General features: G+C 45.2%; 2 protein-coding genes across 2 annotated transcripts; one reads left to right on the top strand and one right to left on the bottom strand.

The window, feature by feature from the left end:
- Positions 1-124: 124 nt before the first annotated feature.
- Positions 125-14,554, bottom strand: ALG3 (ALG3 alpha-1,3- mannosyltransferase). The gene is made up of 9 exons (XM_044288711.1): positions 14,246-14,554; positions 14,071-14,170; positions 8,576-8,723; positions 7,546-7,706; positions 4,311-4,431; positions 2,085-2,290; positions 1,925-2,001; positions 529-673; positions 125-450 (listed from the first exon to the last, which is right to left on the bottom strand). The coding sequence occupies exons 1-9, from the start codon at positions 14,436-14,438 to the stop codon at positions 264-266; spliced, it is 1,338 nt and encodes a 445-aa protein (XP_044144646.1). The 5' UTR covers positions 14,439-14,554; the 3' UTR covers positions 125-263.
- Positions 14,529-25,207, top strand: LOC122933738 (EEF1A lysine methyltransferase 4-like). The gene is made up of 3 exons (XM_044288712.1): positions 14,529-14,813; positions 18,136-18,419; positions 24,586-25,207. Exons 1-3 carry the CDS (start codon positions 14,657-14,659, stop codon positions 24,871-24,873), a joined length of 729 nt encoding a protein of 242 aa, XP_044144647.1. The 5' UTR covers positions 14,529-14,656; the 3' UTR covers positions 24,874-25,207.
- Positions 25,208-26,006: the final 799 nt, after the last annotated feature.

The raw sequence follows: 26,006 nt of genomic DNA on the forward strand, positions 1-26,006 counted from the left end.
TATACTGAGGACATACAGGATGAATGATACCAGAAAGCCGTTACCAGTCTTCTTCTTTCCTTACAAGGACACTTTTGAGCTAAAATCAACCAGGTATTTTACATTTATTAGGTTTAAAAAAATATATAGCATATAAAGACAACGCGTCTCATTCCCTGTTCAATTTCAGAGAAAAACCTAACACATCTCAGTCAGAGTAAACTGCAACCTACAGACTCTCCAGATGTGAATAAGATTGTAGGTTTCTTCTGTACTAACAGAGATCAGTCCTTTTTCTTAAGAGGAGTCCTGGAGGTTGCTACATTGGCTTTGGGCGACTTCTCATCTGGTGGAACACCAAACCATAGGTGAAGTAGAATGGCCACATGACACAAGTGGAGGGCACCTGAGCTCATAGGAGTGGAGGGGAAGGTGTTCCACGACAGCTCAATGAGACCCAAGACAAGAATTCTGAAAAGGGAAAAACAGGACACTTAATATTAGACAATAAGCACAGGAAGCAACACCACTAATGTCATGACTTCATACTTGGCAAGTCCTGGCAGGACGCTGCTATCCGTGCACCACAACAGATATGGAAGCGTGTGGAAGTACCAGACATAGAACTGGTAATGTAGAGAGCGGCTGAATGCAACACCCAGGAAGTTACTAGTAAATAAGACAAAAATAATCTCTGATAGAGTCAAGGTCGGTGCAGATTTTGTTGATTTTAGATGACCTGAAACATGAATTCTTACTCTAAGGCCTCGTGCACACGACCGTTGTGTTTTGCGCATCCGCAAAACACAGATGGCGTCCGTGTGCATTCCGCCATTTGCGGAACGGCATGGACAGCCATTAATATAACTGCCTATTCTTGTCCGCAAAACAGACAAGAATAGGACAGGTTATATATTTTTTTTGCGGACCACGGAACTGAGCAATGGATGCGGACAGCACATGGAGCGCTGTCCGCATCTTTTGCGGCCCCATTGAAGTGAATGGGTCCACATCAGGCAAAAACTGCGGCTCGGATGTGGACCAAAACAACGGTCGTGTTGATGAGGCCTAAAGCTGAAGTGTAACTAAAAAAATCCTCAGTATTGTGAAGACTTTTAGATATGATTATATGTAAATCATTATATTTAATGTTTCTGTATCTGATACACGTTCTAATAATAAACTTATGGATGCTTTTTTTTCCTTTCATAATAGTAAGATTTAAGTACACCAGTTAAACTAATTAAGAAATTCTCAGGAAATGCATTTCTTCAAAATTGCAATTAGGACTGCAGGAATGCTACTACTTCACCAATCCTCCTCTGTTCCTGTGCTGATGCTTCATCTGGCTGATCTTTGCTTTCTGTTCCCTATTGATATGACCACTCAGCCAGTCACTGGCTATAATGGCGGTTACAGACTAGGCAGCAAAGATGGGGAGGGGTGAAGCTGGGTTTTGAAACATCAGAATGGGGGAAGATAAAGCGAGTATTGACTTATGGTATTTTAAAGGGGTCGTTACAATATCAGATGGGCGGTTGTCCGACATCTGATACCCCCGCTGATTGGCTGCATGAGGAGACAGCGCATGCAGTGCCAACTCCCTTCTCTCTTCCTGTCCGCTGCTGCTGTCAATGGCAAAGACCACAGACGGCAGCAGCGGACATGAAGAGAGATGGGAGACAGCATCTGCGCATGCCATCTCCTCATATAGGTGGATCGGCGGAGGTGCAGGGTGTCGGATGCCCACCAATCTGATTATGATGACCTATCGGGTCATCAATAGTAAAAGCCTGGGCAACCTCTTTAAACCAAGGAGACTTTAACGACTCTCTAAGTAATTAAAAGCATGCCAGTCAAAATGACTGGTGCTTTTTTACTTTGCAAAGTCTGAACCAAGTGGACATGAACATGAAAACATTTGGATTGTTCTCTGTAAGGATACTATTTGCTGAAAGTCTGGGTGTCTGGGGTTTCCTCTGCGCCGGATCCTTCAAGAGTGTAAGAATTCTTTCCCTGGACCTGTATTAAATAGGAACAAACTGAATTACACTAAGTGGTTGTCTTTACCATATTGCCACCTACATATTTCTTATAGTAGGTACCTGTGCCAGCGGTAGAAGCAAAACAGCAGCAGTCCAGTCAGGTGAGCTGAAAGTAACGCTAAATGGAAAGCCCGGTGCTGAAACACATACTCCGGGAGGAAGCGCCAATTTACTGTCCACTGGAATAGGAACTGTCTTCCAAAATCAAAGGATCGCAGGAGGTATCCAGCAGGATTTTCCAGCAGAAAGGGTAGGGCCAGGACAATCTGTGGTATCACATTGTGGGAGAAAGACATGCAGATCTAGGATGATGATACTGTTTATATATGGCATCAGTAAAAACTACAGACCATCCCACGAAAAATGAGCCCTCACACAGCTCAGTAGACATAACTATAAAAAAGTTATGGGGGTCAGAATATGGTGATACTAAAACACAAGAAGAGCTATGCAAATATATCACTGTAATTATACTGGAGAATGAAGAGCACAATTAAGTTTTACCGCATAGTGAACGCCGTGAAAACAAAACCCATAAAACTATGGCGGAATAACTTTTTTTTTTTGGAATTTGTTCCCACTACACCCTATGCAATATTAGATGGTGCTATTAGAAAGAACAACTTGTCTGGGGAAAAAACAAGTCCTCATATGGCTGTGTGAACAGAGAACCAAAAAAAAGAAAAAAGAAATTGCTCCGGGCATCGCCATGTCAGGAAAAGGTTAACGTATACTGCAAAAGTAATCACCACCACTTTCCCAAATTATTATTATTATTTTTTTAAGTTTTTAGTTACTCTTTAAGCTGTTTTCTACAGTATCAATGTGAGCACTTTGTCCTCAGAACCAGTAGTACACATGCAGCAGAAGTCCGGTCTCTGGAGCCCCCTAAACCTTGATTGGCCACAGAGGTCATGAACCAAACCCCTTCCTGATCCTGCAAGAACCGGAAGCAGCCGGGCACGGGCCATGGTGGGACCACAGACTAGTTACTGTGGTTTTCTTTTTTATGGGGCACACATTAGAACCATAGTGGTCGTTGGCACCTAGGATGGACAATCCCCCTTATATGTGACAAATTGGCAAAAAAAGAAGACATTGGGTAAGAGGCAACACCTTTTACAGCACTGTATATCAGTAAGTCTTTGTTTTGCTGTACAGAAAGCACCTGGCACAGGTTAGAGGCATATCCTGACATCTTTGTCCAGCAGATGCCCTAAATGCAGACTAAATAAAGCTTTATTGCATTATACAGTTAAAGTCTACATAAAATAATTTCACTGGAGATATTTTGTATCTGCACACTATCTGTTCAATAAATTTATAGTTCCGCTGGACCTCGATACCATAGAGCAGGCCCTATAACGCAGTCAAAACTTAAAATTAGGCCCCTTTCACACGGGCGAGTATTCCGCGCGGGTTGAAAGCATTGCACCCGCACTGAATCCTGACCCATTCATTTCTATGGGGCTGTGCATGGGGCTGTGCACACGAGCGTTGATTTTCACGCATCACTTGTGCATTGCATGAAAAGCGCAGAATGCTCCTCTTTGTGCGTTTTTCACGTAACGCAGGCCCCATAGAAATGAATGGGGTTGCGTGAAAAATATTATTTTACTGAGAGAGTAGTGGATGCATGGAATAGCCTTCCTGCAGAAGTGGCAGCTGCAAATACAGTGGAGGAGTTTAAGCATGCATGGGATAGGCATAAGGCCATCCTTCATATAAGATAGGGCCAGGGGCTAGCCATAGTATTTAGTATATTGGGCAGACTAGATGGGCCAAATGGTTCTTATCTGCCGACACGTTGTATGTTTCTATAAGAGATGCCGGGCTGCGCGATCAAGTGGATTAAGGTGAGTTAAAAAAATATTATTATTTTTTTTTTTTAACCCCTCCAGCGCTATTATACTATGCATTCTGTATTCAGAATGCTATTATTTTCCCTTGTAACCATGTTATAAGGGGAAATAATACAATCTACAGAACACCGATCCCAAGCCCGAACTTCTGTGAAGGTGTTCGGGTTTGGGCACCAAACATGCCGATTTTTCTCACACGCGTGCAAAACGCGTTACAATGTTTTGCACTCGCGCGGAAAAATCGTGCATGCACCCGCACCTTTTCCCGCAACGCCAGTGTGAAAGAGGCCTAAAAGTCTCAAAATCACCACCAGTAATTATAGTACTAAACGTCTGGAAAAGAGCTGAGAGTTTTCCTTTGAAGTCAATTTGTAATCTACATATACAAAGTATGAGAACTGGCACCAGGTCAATGGGCACTCACCTGAAGCAGGGCACAGATACAGAGTTTTGGCATGGTGCGCAGCAGTCCAAACCGGCACAGAAGGAGATACAGAAGTCCAGGAGCTAATAGCAGAATGTTCATTTTCACAGATACAGCCAAGCTGCAGGAATATAGTGGACAAACCGGATATATAAAAACAACTGTATACATTAACACTCTGCAACAGGTTAAAGGGGTTGTCTCACTTCAGCAAGTGAAATCATGTAGAGAACATTAACACAAGGCACTCACTAATGTATTGTTTTTACAGGGCTTGACAAATTTCCTTGGAATCTAGGAGCCAGATAAAAAAGTTAGGAGCCCCCCCCTCGGTATTAAAATCATTGGAGGGCAGTGCGCCCTCCCCCCATCATTGGTGGCAGCGGCAGTTCTGATCGGAGTCCCAGCAGTGTAATGCTGGTGCTCCGATCGGTTACCATGGCAGCCAGGATGCTACTGAAGTCCTGGCTGCCATGGTCAGTTACTCAGCAGCATTATACTTACATGCGCTGTGGCCGCCCAATGCTCCTTCTTGCTTATGCTTAAAGCAATGCGCCGCACAGACCTGTGACGCGTTACAAGAAGAAGGAGCGTCGGGCGGCCACAGCGCATGTAAGTATATTGCTGCTACCAATGATGGGGGGGGGGGGGGAGCGCACTGCCCACCAATGATGGAGGGAGGCCGACCCCTATCGTACTGCCACTCACCACAGTTCTGAGAAGGAGACGCGCCGCAGCGATGAGGAGCCTGAGCTAGTAGCGGTCCTCTTCACTGTAGTCTGGGGCAGGAAGCGTGAGGGGCTCCTGCATGACGCCGCGTCTACTCTAAACTTAAAGGGCTGCTGGGCCTATTTTCAAGCAGGGGAAAATACCCAGGCGCCAGGACAAAATTCCTGATAGCCATGGCGACCTGGCATTTGTCAAGCCCTGTGTTATTATCCATATTGCTTCCTTTGCTGGCTGGATTCATTTTTCCATCACATTATACATTGCTTGTTTCCATGGTTTAACCACCCTGCTATCCATCAGTGAAGGTCGTGCTTGCAAAATATAGGAAAAAGCATCAGCCTCTCTGGTGCCCGGGACCGCAAGAGGACACACAGGCTGGTGTTTTTTTTCTATAGTGTGCAAGCATGCATGACCACTTCTGCTGGTTCGCAGGGTGGTCGTAACCATGGAAACAAGCAGTGTATAACGTGATGGAAAAATTAAACAAGCCAGCAAAGGAGGCAATATGGACAATCACAATACATTAGTAAGGGCCTTGTATTAACCTTCTCTACATGATAAATGCCACTTGCTGAACAGAGACAACCCCTCTAATACCGTTCCTCTATACTGAGGCCCTCTGACAGCAAGAAACCAAAAACTGCAAAACCAAAATCACTTCACATTAATTTCTCAGCACAATTTTTGAATTATGTTAAAGGAAACCTGTCAGCTCCCTTGACATTCCAGATTCCTCATGAATGGGGAATGGAAAGTATGTATTATAACATGTCAGGAGAGGTGACGGGTCTCTATACCTTTCTTGCTTTTAGTTAAAGTGGTTGTCCGCCGAAATAAAAGAGGTAAAATAATAAAACTTATTGATGTACTTTAATGTTGAATACTGCCCCACTGGCCTGATTTAAGCCCCTTTCTTGGTTGCAGAGTCTCCACTTTAATTTATTTTTTAAATCAGTTTACTTTTTATTGAAATAAAGATTATCACATGAACACCAAAAAGGAGTTCTTAGTTTTTGTACAGTTGAAAACAAGTACAAAATAATGCAAAGATAGCGGTGTACGCAGACACCATAGTCAAATATAGCAAATCAAAAATTATATGACCAATACAGCATTAGAATAATTAGAGCGCTGTAACATTTTAACTCAATAACACCCTCTTACCCACCCCTTCCCAGCTTGAGCAGAGAGACAGCAATGTCGGCATATTAAGAACAATCATACGTCTGGGAAATAGGACAGCGCTATCTGAGTATAGCTCAGGCGATAAGTCACTACTTGGCAACTATGTAGAACCCCTGGGGAGGGAGTGTACTCCACTTTAATTTCAATAGGCAGAGAGCGTCTAACCCCTTTTCTCGCTGATGTGATGAAGGGTTAGTTGGCTGACTGAATTCAGTAGCTAAGTCAGGCTCCTTCTCCATCTTGGCTGATGCAGAGATGGAGATTGGCTTAGCTAATGAACTGAGCCAGCCCTAGGTCACTGGCATCTGAATCAATGCTGAAGTGGAGGTCCAGAACCAAGAGAGGGGTGATGAAATCGGGCCAACACAGGATTCGAAATTAAGTAATTTAGTACGTTTTCTAATTTGTCAACTAAAAAAATGTTAGCTTGCCTTGCTTTGATTAAAATGATTCTTCTCCAGCAAATACTTTATAAAAAAAAAAAGGTCTGCCCTATTTGGATTGGGGACTCTTTTTTTAACTCTTGGAAAGTCTCCTTAATGACCCGATATGGGGAAGGAAGAGAGTCCAGAATAAACAAAAATATTTATGGCTCTCAGAGGAAGATGGGGGCTTATCTCCAAGGATATTATCTTGCCGTCCAGATTCAGTGGTATATGGGCGACATAGGTAATATATCATATCTTCTTACTAAAGAATTTCCAGGTCCTCAGCAAGATACATTTAGTATTCTGGAATCAGGTTATATGGGAATACGAGGGAAAAAATGCACTGCAATGTAATCTATGATGCTGTGCGCACGATCAATGCCGCTCCAGGACATATGGTCCGCTCACTGACCTTATGTCTCGGAGGGCATACGGTCGTGTGCAAGAGGCCTTACTCTCCTACTGACCTGCTCCATCTTTGCCTGGAGACTGACTGTTGGGTGGGGCTTAGTGGTCCTTTTGCCCTACTGCAGACAGGGCAGAGGAGGGAGGCTCCAGCTGCAACCACTTGTCTTACAGCTGGTCACAGAACAGTGAGGAGGAGGGGGGGACATGGCTGAGCTCCCGGGAAAGAGTGAAGATTCCTTTATATCTTTCTCAGTTTTAATTGTAATATGAGCCATTAAAGGGAAAGGAGGCAATAAACAGAGGAAGAGCTGGGATAATTTTTGAATGTTCACATTTTCTGTGGTTAGTGTTCCCCTACTTAGATATACAGAAATATTCCACGGTCATGAAAAATAAATTATTTTACAGACTCTTGGCACGACCACTGCCAATTTTAATACTGTACAAGTATGTTGTAGGAATATAAAATATTTCTCATAATTTACCTGTAGAAAAAGCAGCCCCAGCTCCAGTGATCCTCTAATATTAGGTTGATAGCAAAGAATAAGATGACCATAGCCACTGGATCATTGAAGAGGCGAAGCAGGAAGATGGAGTGCACGCGATATGATGCACAGCACATGAAGAAGAACACATAAGGTGGTACCTAAGAATTGAGGAGGATAAACATATAGTAAGGTTGTGTTCTAGTTTGGATAGATTAGAAGAGATTAGCTAGATCACACGTGAGATTTAGGCCGAATGCACACGGCCGTGTTCCGCTATACAAGTGTATTACTGTACAGCAGCGGCGGCATGAAGCGCATGACGTCATAGCAACCAATGACGCCGTGCGCTCCTGCTCTGAACAGGAATCCAGCCCAGCATACTACTGACCGCGGAACAAGGCTGTGTGCATTCGGCCTTAGATAGAGATATAAGATAGATAGAGAGATATGAGATAGACAGAGAGAGATACGAGATGTGAGAGAAATTAGGGTACTTTCACACTAGCGTTTTTCTTTTCCGGCGCTGAGTTCCGTCCTAGGGGCTCAATACCGGAAAATAACTGATCAGTTTTATCCCCATGCACTCTGAATAGAGAGCAATCCGTTCAGGATGCATCAGGATGTCTTCAGTTCAGTCTTTTTTGACTGATCAGGCTTTTCAGAAAACCGTAACATGTTGTATTTTTACCTCCGGACAAAAATCCAGAACACTTTGACTAAACGCCGGATCCGGCCTTTTCCCCCCATTGACTTGCATTAACGCAGCTGTGTGTTCCGTTAAACCAGATCCGGCTTTTGCATGTTAAACCCGAAAAATGTGAAAAAAAAAGTTAAAGTCCATAAATGGCGGATACGTTTTTTCCAATGCATTTTTTCATTGTGATCAAAATCCTGATCAGGATTCAAATGTGTTTTCACACGTTTTTCCGGATCCGGTGACGGCATTAAACGCCGGATTCAAACAACGCTAGTGTGAAAGTAGCCTTAGATTAGACAAGAGATTTAGACAGATATGCTGGTGACTTACCTTCTTAGTGAGAATATAGATGCGGAATACAAGAAACAGTGTCAGCAGATATAGTACCGCAAAGACATACTGAGCCAGCCTGATGTTGGTCCCATGCTCCGTTAAGTAGTAGAATGCACTAAAAATGTAGACAAATCCAGCTGGATACCTGTTTAAAAGAAAAAAGGACCAAAAATTCTGAGACAAATACAATATATGGTAAAGTTAGATTTATTGTTTTTACATGCTTGGCTTTATTTTTTGCTTCTAAGGGCTCACGCGCACTAACATTTTTGGTCCGCATTTTTTTGCGGGTTGGATGCCGAATCATTCACACATGGTGTGCTGTCCATATGTCTGTTCTATGGCATAATATAGAACATGTCCTATTCTCGTACACATTACAGACAAGGATAGGACTGTTTTATTATGGCCCAGACGTTCCACAAAACGTTGAATGCACACGGCCGGTATCCGCAATTTGCGGACCCAAAACAGGCAACGGTCGCGTGCTTGAGCCCTCAGGCTGGGTTCACACTTGAGCGTTGCGCAAACGCGCGTTTTAGACGCGCATTTTTATGCGCGTTTTTGTAATAGTAAACGCGCGTTTGACGCGCGTTTGTGTGATTCACTACAGTGTCCTATGGCCACAAACGCCCCAAAAGTCGCTCATGTACTTTTTGGAGCGTCGGGCGTTTTACAGCGCGATCGTACGCGCTGTAAAACGCCCAAGTGTGAACCATTCCCATAGGGAATCATTGGTTTCTCCTTGTTGAGCGTTTTACAGCGCGTAGGAACGCGCTGTAAAACGCTCAGGTGTGAACCCAGCCTCAGTCTTCTGGAGGAAGAGGTTGCTGGGTCATATGTTCGATACACCTCACCCCTAACATATACAGGGTATTAACACTGGCACAATAGATCAGCACCATCAATCAAAATCCTGCTTGGATGCCCACATTATCAGTAGGAGTAGGAGAGTTTCTGGTCAGCACTCTGGTGGAGGTGGTGCTCAGTGGTAGGAGGCAATCTCCAAGAAGTAAAATTAGTGAAACCACGGCACTCAAGGATTGTGAAAAAAAATTTCTTTATTCAGAGAGCTCTAAAAATGACCATTACAGAGTCGAAACTACACATCCGCTAATCTACACCTGCTCCAGCTTCTTCTAATCTGTGACCAAGGTCCGGGACGGTCGGCTCTCTAATGGTCATATTTGGAGCTCTTTGAATAAAGACAAATTTATTTGCATCCAAATCCTTGAGTTCCATGGTTTTACTAGTTTCAAATTATCAATAGGACATCCCTAACATGAAGATTTTATTGCCACATCCAGAACTGCAAGTTTTAGCAGCCTCTAGATTACACCAAAGTTGTCACCAACTTCCAGGCTGTTCATTTTACAAGGCAAAAACAGAAAACCTTTTTAGAGCTCAAGCACGTCCGCAAAACATGGATACCACCCAAGTGCATGCAAGCATTTTTTTTTTGTGTAAAAATGTCCTAGGATATTCTATTTTTATTTGCAGGAACGGATGTTAGATGCAGACAGTACACCATGCTGTCCGCATCTTTTGCAGCCCCATTGAGATCAAATGGGTCCAATCCAATCTGCATAAAACGCAGATCGGATGCAAACCAAAACTACAGCATGAGTCCTAACTTAAAGGGATTTTTCCACATTAGCAAATTATGTCTTATCACAACCTTGGGAATCCCCGTGACTTGACACCTCCACTGATCATTAGAACAAAGAGAGGTAGGAATGGGGCTGTGGTGCAGTTCCCACCAATATGCCATCACTTACTATCAATAATAAGAAAGAATCCACAAAGACATCCTGGGACTCCTCCAGCCTTTGACCATACCACACTTAGCAGTCCACAAGGGTTGGCTCTATATCTTCAGGCTTATGGCAGCTCATCATGAGCTCTAGTTTTAGTGGTGTTCCGGGGCAGACTGGCCATTGATCCTACATGGAAACTTCCTGGTGGGCCAATGACCAGGGTCCACTTGAGCCCTCCTCATGGCCACCAGCATAGTAAGTAATGATCTGATGCTCCTAGAGCTGGGAGTGTCAAGTACTTATGATGTACCTGGCTGGCAGCTGCCCTCTTGACTCCCAAATGTAGAGTGTAAGAGCTGCGCTCCTTGCTTCACCGTTCAGCTGAGCCCCGGTGCTCCTCAGCAGGCCGCACATCACGCTTCTGGCTGTGTGGGAAGAGCCGTGCAAGCCCGGAAGTCAGCCTTCTACACAGCCAGGAGCAAAGGGGACGGAGGATCTGCCGACCATCAGGGAAACAGGCGAGTATTGTTTTTTTATGGCGCTGGAGAGGGAACTAGAGGCCAAAAGGGGGCACAAGGAGGACAAAAGTACTGTGAAGGGGCACAAAGGTGGGCATATCTACTGTGAGCGGGTCACAATGTGGATATTACTACTGTGAGGGTGCACAATGTGGGTATTAGTACTGTGTGGTAGCACTAACGGGAAATGCACTAGATTACCCTGTTGTACATTGGCATGGCTGGGTCGTACAGGACCAGCACAGCGCCCCCTGTTGGGGATTTTACAGAGGTAGTTACTATCCCTTCCTTTAGTGACTATTTTTGCTCAATCACCCAGGGCTCCAGATGGCGACCAGAATGGTCGCCAATGTGACTTAGAATTTACAAATGGCGACAAGACTTTTTAGTCTTGTCGCCATTTGCGACTAGACCCACCACCTCAGCTCTGCAGTTGAATACAGCGGCGGGCACAGGAGCTGATAGTTCCCTGCCCCGCCGCCGATGTTCTTCTCAGCAGCGCAGAGGAGGAGGAGTCTCTCCCTCCCCCTGTGCTGCTGCCTCCGCCAATAAGAAGAGAGACGGGAGGAGGGGGAGGAGGAGGAGGAGGAGGAGGAGGGGGGGGGGGGGGCTGTGGCCACTGCGCCACCAATGAAGAAAACTGACCTGTAATACAAATACAGGAGGCGGGTGCCGGAATCACAGCTCCGCTGATCGCAGCTCCCTGTCACAAAGGTCGGGTGCCGGCTATTTGATTCCAGCACCCGCCTTCTGTATTTGTATAAGAAACATTGGTGTCACAGTTCGCCCCCCCCCAACACCCCAGTATAAGAAACATTGGTGGCACAGTGGGAAGTGCCAATGAGGGATAAAAAAAATTAACTCACCTCCTCCAGTTGATCGCGTAGCTGCTGCCGGTCTCCTGTTCTTTCTTCAGGACCCGTTGTGACGTCACTGAGCTCATCACATGGTCCATTACCATGGTGATGGATCATGTGATGAGCACAGTAATGTCACCACAGGTCCTGAAGAAAGAACAGGAGACGATCAATTGGAGGAGGTGAGTTAATTATTTTTTTATTTTTTAACCCTCATTGGCACTGCCCACTGCGCCACCAATGTTTATTATATTGGGGGGGCGCACTGCGCCACTAATGTTTATCATACTGGGGTGTTGGGGGGGGGGGGGCGCACTGCGCCACTAATGTTTATCATACTGGGGTGTTGGGGGGGGCGCACTGCGCCACCAATGTTTATTATATTGGGGTGGGGGGCGCACTGCGCCACTAATGTTTATCATACTGGGGTGTTGGGGGGGGGGGTGCACTGCGCCACTAATGTTTATCATACTGGGGTGTTGGGGGGGCGCACTGCGCCACTAATGTTTATTATATTGACCTTCAACTAAGCATTCTGTATTAAAGAATGCTATTATTTTCCCTTATAACCATGTTATAAGGGAAAATAATACAGTGAATAGACTGTCACCTAGCAACCATGCGTGAAAATCGCACCGCATCCGCACTTGCTTGCGGATGCTTGCGATTTTCACGCAGTCCCATTAACTTCTATGGGGCCTGCGTTGCGTGAAAAACGCACAACATAGAGCATGCTGCGATTTCCACGCAATGCACAAGTGATGCATGAAAATCACCGCTCGTGTGCACAGCCCCATAGAAGTGAATAGGTCCGGATTTAGTGCGGGTGCATTCCGGTATTTTAAAATGCCAGATCTGGCACTAATACATTCCTATGGGGAAAAATGCCGGATCCGGCATTCAGGCAAATCTTCAGGTTTTTTTGCCGGAGATAAAACCGTAGCATGCTACGGTTTCTATCTTTTGCCTGATCAGTCAAAATGACTGAACTGAAAACATCCTGAACGGATTGCTCTCCATTCAGAATGCATGGGGATATGCCTGATCAGTTCTTTTCTGGTATAGAGCCCCTAGGACGGAACTCAATACCGGAAAAGAAAAACGCTAGTGTGAAAGTACCCTAAAATATCCCAATTTTACATATAAAATATATAAACAATAAATAAATAAACATATTAAATAGCGCTGTCCAAACTATTAAAAAATATCTCCTATGCGGTGAGCATTCGCCATTTTTTTGTGAACTTGTCACCCCCAAAAAATAGGATAGGACTGTTCTATTATGGGCCGAACGTTTCATAAAATGCGAAATGCACGCGGCTTTTTATTTATTCATTTTTTGCTTTTTTACCAAATTTTTGATTCTGTTTCGATTTGGCGACTAAAAATTTGATTTGGCTCCTAAATTTTTCAGTTCAGAAGCCAATGGCTACTAGGTATTTTTTTTAGTCTGGAGCACTGTCACCACAGTGATCTTATTCCGGATCCATTGGACATCATGCCGACACAACAGCAAAACTCTGGATGCGGTGGGACCAGTTGGGTCTTTCATTTATTACAAGGTGCATTGGTACCACTGTGTACCCTATGATAGATTTTATTAGGGGAGACCGGGTGAGTATAGTTATGCATTGGGCGCAGTTATAGGAGTGGCTTAGGCTACTTTCACACTAGCGTTTTTTTGCGGATCTGTCATGGATCTGCAAAAACGCTTCCGTTACAATAATACAACCGCATGCATCCGTCATGAACAGATCCGGTTGCCTTAGGTCTTATATAGCCATGACGGATCCGTCTTGAACTCCTTTGAAAGTCAATGGGGGACGGATCTGTTTTCTATTGTGTCAGAGAAAACGGATCCGTCCCCATTGACTTACATCGTGTGTCATGACGGATCAGTCTTGCTCCGCACCACATTGCGGACAGAAAAACGCTGCTTGAACCGTTATTCTGTCCGTGATGGGAGCGCGACCATCAGAACGGAATACATTCTGGTGTATTCCATTTCGTTCAGTTTTGTCCCGATTGACAATGAATGGGGACCAAAAGGAAGCGTTTTCTTCCGCTGTTGAGATCCTATGATCAATAGCGGAATTGAAAACGCTAGTGTGAAAGTAGCCTTAATGTAAAAAAATGTGCTGCGTTCTTTATGTACAATTGAGTGGCAAGAGGATTTAATGCCGAATCCCTGCCCTGATGCTGGAAATCCTGGCTACACCTCTGGTATTTGGTTCTGCAAGGGCGGTACTACAGTATTGTTGGCCCCACCTACTTATATTGGCCCTGCCTTCTGTCAATTTGGATCCACCTACAGCATGGGGCCACTTTAAGTTCCCAGCCGGCCCTTGCAGTATACTCACACCAGGGGCCCGGTGTCCCCCTGCAGCTTCATGTAATCATAGGTCCCATTCAGCACCCCTTCCACCTCATCCATGTAGGCTTTCCAGTCGATCTCTGTGTCTGTGGAGAGATCGCACATTAGGACTGTCCGTATTACACCCGTATCCTACACGACCGGTCAGCCTGTGCACTCACATGGGACCCTCTGGATGACCCAGTGTGTGATCCCCAGCTCGGCCAGGCACAGGCACACTCCCAGCAGCGCTGTGTACCGGGGGTCGATCAGAATCTGGAACTTGTTCTCCCATCCCCGGCGCAGACTCTCCATGAGGGTGGAGCGCCCCCCGGGCGGAGCCCCTCTCCTCCGGGCAGCAGCGGCTGGAGCCATCAGCTCGAGTATGACAGCTGCACCGGGCCAGCCGGAAACAGGAAGCGGCAGTGAGAGGCCGGGAAGACCCGGTGGGACGGGCGGTAAGGCTCAGCGCTGCATGCACATGACGTGTGTGTGTGGGGACACGTGGATGTAGTAGGGGGCGGCGCCGCGGATAAGCCGCAAACAGGCCCCGCCCCCCGGTGACGCCATCACTCGGCGTGGAGCGTGCACACATGTCGGGCCGGTACAAGGAGCTGGAGTACTGGGACTCCCGGTACCAGGAGGAGGAGCGCCTACTGACCGCCGGGCACGAGTGGTTTGGGGATTACCATGATTTCGCCCACCTGGCGAGGAGAGAGCTGCGGCCCGGGACCAGAGGACTTGTGCTCGGTATCCACACTGCTGTATTACCTGAATCTGTCTGCCGGGTGGAGGGCCCGGATGTGTCCATTACATTAAGTGATACCCTATGGCAGTGATGGTGAACCTTTTAGAGACCGAGTGCCCAAACTTCAATCCAAAACCCACTTATTTATCACATAGTGCCAACACGCAATGTACCCTAATATAATAACCAATATAGTATATTAGCTATAATACTCTGCCTACATTCAGTGCGCTGCCTGTGCTGTACATAGTGTGCCCTGCGCTGAAGGTTTGCCACCACTGCCCTATGGCAATGATCTTCCATAGTGTGCTGATTGATGGGGTACCATGCTTGTTCTCCAAGTTAAAGGGCATCTGTCGGCAGATTGGTACCTGATGTGTAACTGCCATGTCCTCTGCACTCTGACAGCACCAGACGGTGAAAACATGATGACGCCTGGCCCTGTCAAAGTGCAGAGGATGCGGCAGTTGCAGAGAGAGCAGAGTCTCTAGGAGTAATGGCAACGCCCCCGTTGCTCCTATAAACTCATTTGCATATAATAAAGCATAATTTTTCTCAGCAATGCGGACACATGAACCTGGGACCAACACAGATATCTTCAGCTGCCAAGTGCACATGTAACAGGTCAGACAGTTTCATAGGTACAAATCTGCTGAGACAATGCTTTGGCTGCACCAGTGATGTCCCGTACACTGCATGTGACCACAGCAGCCAATCACTAGCCTCAGATTTGTTCTGACATTCTGCTGATGCCAGTGATTGGCTGCAGTGGTATCTGTTGCAGCCAGAACATTGGATCATGGCTTCTGCCAGGTAAAGAGGGCCAAGCAACTGAGTGCACTGCATAGTAGAACTAGGGAGCCCTCACCTTAAAGGGGTTAGCTACCTATCACCGATGGGTCACTGCAACCCCTTTAAAATTAGTGGTGTGAACAGAGAAGCAAATCAGAATACTGGGATCCACCCAATCAATACTATGAATGAGCGACCCTAAACCCATGTTCCTGGCTTGACAGCCATATACATATGTTCACCTGTTTCTGAAGTGCCAGTTCTCCTGGGTGAAGAGGTTGCTGGTCCAGCACATCAGTAAGGCTGCCAGTCTGTGGTCACCTGTCATAAAACCAGAAAGTACGGCATGTGACCGGTGAGGCCACCGATGCTGCAGCCGTCATGAGCTGATACGTCATCGCGGTCAGGTTGTAATTAAAGATCACCAAGGGCCTGCTGGAGGGTCTGTGCTAGATTGGCAGTTGATGGAAGTGGTGAGTAGAATGCAGCCTGGGCCCAACGATAGAATTTACTTCAGTCTCCTATTGTGGAGACTCCATTCTAGGCCATGTGCTGCAATAACATATGGTTCTGACAAAGGTTCCTATGTGGTCTATAGAAGCCTAAAGGTGGCTTTACAGGGGACGATATAACATCAGATAGTCGGGAAGGAAGCGTTCCGTCCCAACAATCTGCTGATCGCTGGTGGAGGAGACCGCTGTGTTTACAGTCACAGATCTCCTCCAGAGTATGCCATCGCTCTTCCTCATAAGGACTCGTGTTTACAGGGCACAATCTGCTGCTAGCAAACAACCACTTTTGCGTGCGCACAGACTATTGGATTACCCAACGAACGAGCGCTTCACTCGTTCATCAGGTAATCGGTGGTACATTTACACAACCCAATCATCGTAACTAGCGTCACTATGAACTCTCGTTAGCGATAATCGGAGCGATTCTCGGCCTGTGTAAAGGGTCTTTTAGAGATGAGATCTGTGTCCACCTCTTAGGCTACTTTCACACTAGCAGCAGCCTTCCACCGGAACAGCCTGCCGGATCCATGCTGCCGCTAGTGCACTCGTGCCGCCGGAGGTCCGCTCCGGCCCCATTGACTATAGTGGGGGCGGGCCGGAGTCCAGCCTGCCGGTGAAGGCTGCCGCTAGTGTGAAAGTAGCCTTAACGAGGTTGCATAATATGAGCAATGCTGTCTTAGAAGAAAGTCCGCTCATGCACTGGCCCATTGAATTAAACAACCATAAAATCTATGGTCTCCTCTAATCCTCCAGTCGCCTTGCAGCTGGACTCCCTCGTAGAGGGGGGAAACAGTGGGGGGGGGGGGGGGGCTCTCCTCTGTTACATCCATTTGCCTTAATAGGACGTATGAAAGGATTTCTCATTATAGGGCTGCTGCAGGCTGGAGAAAAGCATGAAGATCGGATTGGTTACTTGCGGAGTAACGCAAGCATTGTAAACCACAAAATATACAGAGTTGTTGATAGTAAAAAAGAAAAACTAAGGAGCTGCCTAGACCCCAGGTCTCATCTGTAGGTTTTATTATCCGCCCATATGGCGCTATTTCTAGATGCTTAACACGTACGTCACTGACTTCTGTGACAGCTGCCGCAGCCCGTCCATACTGACTGTGCCTATATGTCAGCACTCTGAAAATAGCACATGTGCGCAGTCCTCGCTGTGTGTGACTAATCTGTAGCTGCCAGTCAAGCAGTGGATATGCTGGGGTGTCTGCCATAAGATATCCTCATTCACATCCCTGCATGTAGAAAGGTCAGTGACATTCACACCTCCACAGCAAATAAAATATATGGTCCCCTCCAGATGATGTGTAACTCGGGACTGATGTATTTTCCATAATATGATGCAGTATGGAGGAAAGATGAAGCATTACATAGCGTGCCTATGGCTCAGGACTACTGAAACATAGGGACTCCGCAGTCTTCATTATATATAGTCACGCTATGTGCCGTCACATGATGTAGATATGTTCAACAGCTGGGTTTGACAAAAGCCAGGTAGCCAGCATGGCCTAAAGAGGACCTGACGTGCCTGTTTTAATGGCTTCGTGCATTCTCCATGTAATAACAATTCTGGAGCATCTATTCTTATTTCTCTATGTTGTGCCATTCCTTTATCATTTCTACTAGAAGTTATAAATTAATTGCTAGCGGTCTGCAGTAAGGGTACAGTCGGGAGGTAACAAGTTGGGGGGGGGGGGGTGTACCTGCACCGTGTAACAGTGGCAGCACTGATTGGATAGAGTCAGACTGTGCAGGTACACCCCCCCCCCCCCCCCCCCAATTGGTTACCTCCCCTCTGTACCCTTGCTGCAGACCGCTAGCAATTCATTTATAACTTCTAGTAGTAATAATAAAGAAGACATGTCAGGAGCGGTGACAGGTGCTCTTTAAGCCTTTGGTCTGTTTTCCATTGACATCTCCATTAGTTTTTGTCTTGCTACTAGGAAGCATGAACAGGCTACAAAGTCCACAGTGATGTGCCCCCCATGTTAACAGTCGTATGTTTTATTTCCTGTAGGATGTGGTACGAGCTCGCTGAGCGCTGCGCTGCACAAGGAAGGCGTGAGACCTCTCGTCAGTATTGATTACTCCCCAGTATGTATCAAGGAGATGGCACAGAGACATGCCAATGTAGCAGACATGACCTGGATGGTCATGGACGCACGCCACCTTCAGTTTCCGGATGGAACGTTTGACCTGGTTATTGAAAAGGGGACGCTGGATGCTATGATGGTGGATGAGAAAGATCCATGGAGAGTTACCAAGGACACCATTACTCTTGTGGACAAGGTGCTAAGTGAGGTAAGGTATCGGTTTAGGTCAGATTGGCACTGCAAAGCATGGCTGCTTTAGAGAAGTAGGGAACTGGGATCATGTTATTAATTTATATTTTTCCTTATTGAAGTCACACATAGATGTGTCAGGCAAGGTATGATGTGGGATGAAAAGAAGTGGATCCAAGTTTTTATATTCTGGTGAGGGTTTTTTTTTTAGGCTACTTTCACACTCACGTTTGGTGCAGATCAGTTATGGATCTGCACAGACGCATCCGTTCAGATAATAAAACCGCATGCATCCGTTCAGAACGGATCCGTTTGTATTATCTTTAACATAGCCAAGACGGATTTGTCTTGAACACCATTGAAAGTCAATAGCGGATGGATCCAGTTTCTATTGTGCCAGATTGTGTCATAGAAAACGGATCCGTCCCCATTGACTTACATTGTGTGCCAGGACGGATTTGTTTGGCTCAGTTTCGTCAGACGGACACCAAAACGCTGCAAGCAGCGTTTTGATGTCCGCCTCCAAAGCGGAATGGAGACGGAACAGAAAGAAACTGATGCATTCTGAGCGGATCCTTTTCCATTCAGAATGCATTAGGGCAAAACTGATCCGTTTTGGACCGCTTGTGAGAGCGCTGAACGGATCTCAGAAACGGAAAACCAAAACGCCAGTGTGAAAGTAGCCTTAGGAATTTTTCTAGAAGGGAAAAAAAAGCCATGTGTGAAACCAGCCTAAGGTGGAAGATGTGAATTCGTGCTTAAAGGGTCACTGAGCGTTCAAAAAACTTTTGACTTGCAATAGTGACATATCGAAGGTTTGATTAATGGGAGACTGAGTGCGGATCGATAGACTGAGGAGAGAGAGGTACTTGCATAGACCACTCTCTGTGCTGCACAGGACTGCCACAATAGAAAGTCTATGGGCCTGTCACGATTCAGTCTCCTGCAGCAAGTGGAGAGTGTGTGACATGCAAGTCCTTGTTCTAGCGATCATTGGGGGGGTCTCGGCACTCAGACCCCCACTGATCAGAACCTTTGATATGCTGCAATGATATATCAAAAGTTATTTGAAAACTCAGCGACAGTTTAAAAATAAAATAAGATCTCAATCCATTAATATAACCCATGCCGTGAGCTGATGGAAAGGTACGTTTAAGGTCAAGTCTGTCTAAAAGTAAGTGTCTTTGTGCCCATAGCAACGAATCACGGCACAGCTTTAATTTTCAAGAATACACAATAAGAGCTGTCCTGTTTGGTTGCTAATGGCGAGTAAGACAGATGAATCCGTCCCTTAGGGGCAATTCACATGTCGTCTTAGAATTTGTGGCGGATTCTGCAACATAAACTGGTCAGAAACCGCCTTCCATTGTTTTTAGTGGGAAGCTGTGTCTTATGGCCGCAACGGAGCCAGGAAAGGACCTGAACTGTGGCTGCATGAACGGCAGCATGGCCTGCCACCGAAAACAGTGAGAGGCAGTGACCATGTGGCCGCCTGGTGGCTTTTTTGGCGCTCCATCTGCCAAATCCTGCCTTTTAGAGCCTATGTGAACATCCCCTTAGTCTTGTACACTCTTTTGACCTTAGGACCCCAAACAAATATGTGTAAAGAGCAGGTTAGGGCAGTGTTTCCCAACCAGTGTGCCTCCAGCTGTTGCAAAACTACAACTCTCAGCATGCCCGGACAGTCAAAGGCTGTCCAGGCATGCTGGGAGTTGTAGTTTTGCAACAGCTGGAGGCACACTGGTTGGGAAACGCTGGGTTAGGGCAGTGTCCGTGCATTGTGGTCGTGCCGCGGATCCTGCTGGGACTTTCTCCACACCATTCTCCAATAGTAACGTATGAGCACTGCCGTACCCCTCCCTCACACACCATTTTTACAGCGCTTTCAAATAGATAGATGTTTTGCGGATAAGAGCAAGATTCAGGTTCAGATACTCTTTAAGGAGAGACTACACACAGGTGTTTCATAATAAGAATATGTAGAAGTAGAATTTATTATTGCAATAATAATCAGGCAAATGTCTGTCCTTCTTTTGCAAGTTAAAGGGGTTATCTGAGACAAAAAAAAAGTCCCCATAAGCCAGGGCCCCTCTCACTGAATATACTTACCTGCCTCCCCGTGCGCGGATGAAAACACCCGGTGTCAGGAGGGAGCAGGCAGTAACGGGGGCGAGCCTCCCTAGCATCGTGGGTGACTCTAGGGAGGCTCGTCCCAGTCTGCCATTGGCCCCCCAACACCAGATTATTTTTATTTTTTTATCCATGCACGAGGAGAAGCAATGGTGCGGAGAGCCATGTAAGTATATTTAGTGTGAGGGGCCCGGGCTTATGGGGGAACTCTTTATTTTAATTTTATTTTTTGCCTGTGAGTATACTATATACCAAGGAGAGGAAACTTACATCACTGATTGAGGTAACGTCATCGGACATTGACACATCAGCTGGGAAGCCCTTTTCAGCAAAAGCAGTTATTGTCGATCAAGAAACCATTTCTACACTAAGCTTCCTATTGTAGATGAGCTTCAGCCGCTAGCTGAAAAGCTCCAGCTTCTTTACTGTTTAACCAAAGAGCCTCGCCCCCTAGTGGCATGTAGCCAGCATGTGCAATCTAGACAGGTCACTGTGTATATCTTGTTTATCTGTTATTAATTCCCAGACCCGCAATAAATCAGAATCCCAAGATGACTTTGGCAGACTATGTACAGGTCATAAGGATTCCAACAAATAAGTGGGCCACTACCTTAGACAAATATTTCAGACAAGTCTCTTTATTCATTCTATCAGATAACAATGGACAAGGTCTCCCACAAACATTTCAGACAAGTCTTCATTCGTAGGTCAGGATCATTTTCAGACGCAATGACTTCCAGATGATCAGAAACATCTGTATGCCATCAGTTTTTTTTTTGTTTTGTGGATCCATTGTACCGATGCCTAAAACGGACAAGAATAGGGCATGTTCTATTTTTTTTGTGGGGCTACGGAACGGACATACTGATGCGGAAAACACGCGGTGTGCTGTCCGCATTTTTTGTGGACCCAGCGGGACTTACATTCACAGGCACGAGTACATGTACACAGAACGCTATACTGCCTTCTTATAGAAGCAGCTCCACTGTGAGAGGCCTAATTACATTGTACCAGTCCTATAGTCCACCCATTTGTCCCTAATTTTGTTAAATTTTTCCGGGCACTGCCTCTTAAGATGAACTCCCTTTTCTAGGCGAAGGATATCAGGAATTCTGGCCTCGATGGGGCCTGGGGTCTGAGCCAGTATTTAGCAATCCATTTTCTAGCCTGGAAAAGCAGACGCTGCACTCCCAGACGGTAATAACGGTTCTTAATGCCCAGTATTCCCAGTACACGCCGTCTACGTTATAAAGTTGCACCCACCTGAAGGGTGATGCGTTTAGTGCATGGCTAGCCACTTTTGGCTAACTTTGCACCAAGGTCGCATCTTAAATCTCCTTTCCTATAAACAATGGCCTCTTGTCGAGCTGTAAAACCGACACTGTGCATTATTGTTTTGGTGCATTTGCTTCATAAATAGGTCTAAGACTTGATGCAAGATTATGCCCATAAATGCACTAAATGTTATCACATTTTACAACAAGTAAATTATTTTCACAATTAGTAAATTTGCCCCAGAATGTCTTCTGTGTGCATTGATACAAGTCTTGCTGTAATTCTGCATGTTGTGCACTAGGTGGTGCTGTGTTTGTTTGACAGCTCTCTTACTAGTCACGTTCTGCAGCCTTCTACCCTTCACCTGATTGGTATCATTGCCATTTATATTGGAATGTATTTTTCCTCTGTCTACTTGCCAAGGTCTGCTTGAGATGTATTGTTGACGGTATTTTAAATACTAACGTTTCCATTTCCCTGCATGCAGCGTGAAGGACCGCAAAGTGTAGTGGCACACCACAGGTGATGCTTTTATGTTTGTGTAGAGCAAAAGTCAGTTTTATTTGAAAATCCGAATTTTATAGAAGAATTTGTTTGGGATTGAAATAATGTAAGAATATTATATAACCACCTGTCTGAATTCATCCAGTTATATAACAGTGGATGTTGTAATTCTGCTTGACCGGTATATATGTATTCATGAACACATACATTCTAGTCTGTCTTGGGTATCCTAATATATATATATATATCCTGATATATAAATATCAAAAATTAAATTTGTCAATTATATTACTAAAAAGTGAAAAAAATAAAGCCTAAATCCACTGCAGATATCTAGGCAAACATGGTAAAAACCACGTCATCCCTCTGCACTGCAATGTGTAGTCTTAATCACTGGTCAGACAGCACAATCTGGGAAGGACTTATGCAAACCCTGTCCAAAAGCGGGTGGTTTGGAGGCTTTCTTGGGAGGAGTTGAACAGTTCCAATTTTGACTTCTTAACGGTTTATAAGTATGCTATTCAACAAATGCCTCAAAACTGAGAGATAATGAAAAACGTCCCAAAAATATTCTCTAGTCCTTTAGAATTGAGCATCTGATATACATTGTAGAGAAGGTAATGTTCTTACTGGTGCCAGTATATGTGAGTTATCCTTCTGGTCCTCGCAGACACTCTGACTCTCCAGCTGACAGTTTCTCCATTCTTTATTATGATGCTCACATCTAGGTTCTCATAGGAATGAATGGAGAACCTGACTTCCCGTCCACACATAACATGCTGTGTCAGTTGGAGACTTAGGGGGGGATGTATCATGAGGAGAATATTTGAAGTCCGTTTTGTGTTGGAGAACTTTATGCCACATTTATCACATCTCATGTTACTTGATACATTTGGCTTGTCCTTAAGGGCTCGTTCCCACGAACGTATTTTGCGTTCCGTATACGGGCCGTTTTCTGCATTCCGCATACGGTCCATATATGGAACCATTCATTTCAATGGGTCCGCAAAAGATGCGGACAGTACTCCGTGTGCTATTTGCATCCGTTGCTCCGTTCCGTGGCTCCGCAAAAATTATGAGTCGAGTCCTGTCCTATTCTTGTCTGTTTTGCGGACAAGAATAGGCATTTCTATAATGGGCTTCCTGTTCCGTTCTGCAAATTGCGGAAGGCACACGGGCGGCATCCGCTCTTTGCGGATCCGCAATTTTCGGACCGCAAAAAACGGCATGGTTGTTTGAACGAGCCCTAAACCTAACACTTCTGTCCAGAGAAGCCACTCCAGTTTTCCTACTCCACCCTCTACTCCACCCTTTTTTTTACAAAACTCATTAACATAGCTAACCACACCCACTTTTCCACCTATATTACAAAACTGGAGTAAGTGGTGTAGAAATGCAAAAAGTTGCAAAATTTTGCGCAAGTGCATGTAAAAAGTCTTGCAGTTTTGCGCAAGTGCCTACATTTTGCGCAAGCAAGTGCCCTTTTTTTGCAACTTTTTGATGCCAGGATTCTGGAGTGAATGATAAATCGAGGCCTTAGTGTTGGTCACATGACATAGCTAAGTATCACAAGGGAGGTTATAACTCTCAAATACAGTCACTGGTAAGAAGATGACATTCTTGACACTTTACATCAAGGACCTTCTAAAGGGCAGAGAATGAAACGTTTTGTGGGAGTGCTGGAAATGTATCTTACAATGATGGATTTTACTTGCAGTTTGCACCATTGAAATTGTTGGGAAGGGGCTAGTAGTACTTATATTGCATGTTTTTAACATTCATGCTCCAGTTTCTCGTTTGCAACAATGCTGCATTGACCTTTTTACATTTTGTGTGTTATCCTTTTAAGATAAGCACTCTGTAACGGGTGACCTCTGACCTATGTAATGTGATGAGAGGTGGAGATTTTCATACTAAACAAATCGGTGGCCCTGTTAGTTTCCATGGAAACAAAGGCAATAGTGAGTGTTGTCTGGTGAGGTTGTCATGGAAACAAAGCTGCCTTCGGGCATCTTTTTATTTGGGCAGACACATGCTTCTCTCTGCCTCCCTGTAAGAATACAGGTTTATGAGCTTCAGCATCCCCAATGCTTTGCCCGCTCTGCGTCTTATCTCAGGTCCTCCATCATGTACCTGCCTGTAGATTTTAGAATACGCCGTTCCGTCTTGCCTCTGCTTCGTTGTGTCAGCTGTTCTTGCTGGTTGTTGACTGCTCCAGTTATAGCGCTGCGTGTGCTGCTTTCCATGTCTCTTACACCTGTGTTTATGTTGTACAGGTTAGTCGGGTCCTCGCCCCTGGCGGATGCTTCATGTCGGTCACCTTCTCCCCTCCACACTTCCGCACCCGTCACTACGCACAGCCTCAGTATGGCTGGTCTGTGTCATGTGACTTTTATGGTAGAGACTTCCATTATTTTTTCTATACTATGCACAAAGGCGGGCAGTTGACATCTTTGGACCTTCAGAGGGGACAGAGTCTTTATAAGTCACACGCGGACCTGGAGCAAACGCCAACTCTTCTAGAAGGCGATGATGAAGATTTTCTTAATAACATCCATATATGAACGAAGCAGCATGCTGGTTATTGGACCTGGATGTGTGATGTAAAGAGGCAATGGTTTGTATAGAAGAAAATCAGCCGGGTCCCTTCAGCGGTTAACCACCATTTCGTCATTATTTTAATAAGAAATATGTCTACTATACATTTAGCGATTTTTGAACGTTTAGTACAGAAGAGCACATGTTAATGTCGCTTCTTCTTTGAACAGCTGTCTGTAGGATTTATTAGCCGTAATCCTCTGCTTAGCATTTAGTTATGCAAATCCAAATTCAGAGGAAGTTGTAAGTTGTCAAGGATTTATTAATACACTTATAGGGTCATTTATCAAACTGGTGTAAAGTAGAACTGGCTGAGTTGCCCAAGGCAACCAATCAGATTCCACCTTTTATTTTCCAAAGGAGTTGTGAAAAATGAAAGGTGGAATCTGGTTGGTTGCTATGGGCAACTAAGCCAGTTCTACTTTACACCAGTTTAATAAATTACCCCATTAGTTCTGCATCAGAACGACACCTGATATGGTATTCCACTGTACTCTGGCCAAAAGTAGGTGGACATCTGACCTTAACACCAATCTGTGCCCGTTCAGTCAAGAGTGTTTTTGAGGTTAGACTCTGATGCTCAGCAAGAAGGTCTGACTTGCTTTCTGCATTCCAATTAATCTTAAAAAGGGTGTTTTTAAAGTGCTTTTATTTTTTTAGCCACAAAACATTTTTCTTGCTATTTTTCTTTTTCTTATACAAAAGGCTATGGGAAACTCCTTGAGAAAGCCACACACAGAGAAAGTTGCAATTTTAAAAACTGACTGAAAAAATAAAACCAAGTTTGAAACAAAAATGCTGCTACCAAAAAAAGCCTGTTTTGTCCTGCATTTAATATTTCCTGTAGACTTCTATGCAACATATGGAACTGCAAAAACGTTAGCCACCAAAAACCACAGTCCCCATCTAAGGGTACTTTCACACTAGTGTTTTTCTTTTCCGGCACTGGGTTCTGTCAAATAGGCTCAATGCCGGAAAAGAACTGATCAGTTATATCCCCATGCATTCTGAATAGAGAGCATTCCGTTCAGGATGTCTTCAGTTGACTAATTTTGACTGATCAGGCAAAAGATAAAACCGCAGCATTCTACGGTTTTAT

The sequence above is a fragment of the Bufo gargarizans genome, chromosome 4 (genome assembly GCF_014858855.1).
Source record: "Bufo gargarizans isolate SCDJY-AF-19 chromosome 4, ASM1485885v1, whole genome shotgun sequence".
Lineage (NCBI taxonomy): Eukaryota > Metazoa > Chordata > Amphibia > Anura > Bufonidae > Bufo > Bufo gargarizans.

Coding starts and splice junctions, on each gene's coding strand:
- ALG3 (XM_044288711.1), bottom strand. CDS start 14,438: ATGGCTCCAGCCGCTGCTGCCCGGAGGAGAGGGGCTCCGCCCGGGGGG. Junction 4,432..7,545: donor TGGGGCTGCTTTTTCTACAG/GTAAATTATGAG, acceptor ATATTCCTGCAG/CTTGGCTGTATCTGTGAAAA. Junction 2,002..2,084: donor TGCTTCTACCGCTGGCACAG/GTACCTACTATA, acceptor TATTTAATACAG/GTCCAGGGAAAGAATTCTTA.
- LOC122933738 (XM_044288712.1), top strand. CDS start 14,657: ATGTCGGGCCGGTACAAGGAGCTGGAGTACTGGGACTCCCGGTACCAG. Junction 14,814..18,135: donor GACCAGAGGACTTGTGCTCG/GTATCCACACTG, acceptor TATTTCCTGTAG/GATGTGGTACGAGCTCGCTG. Junction 18,420..24,585: donor TGGACAAGGTGCTAAGTGAG/GTAAGGTATCGG, acceptor TATGTTGTACAG/GTTAGTCGGGTCCTCGCCCC.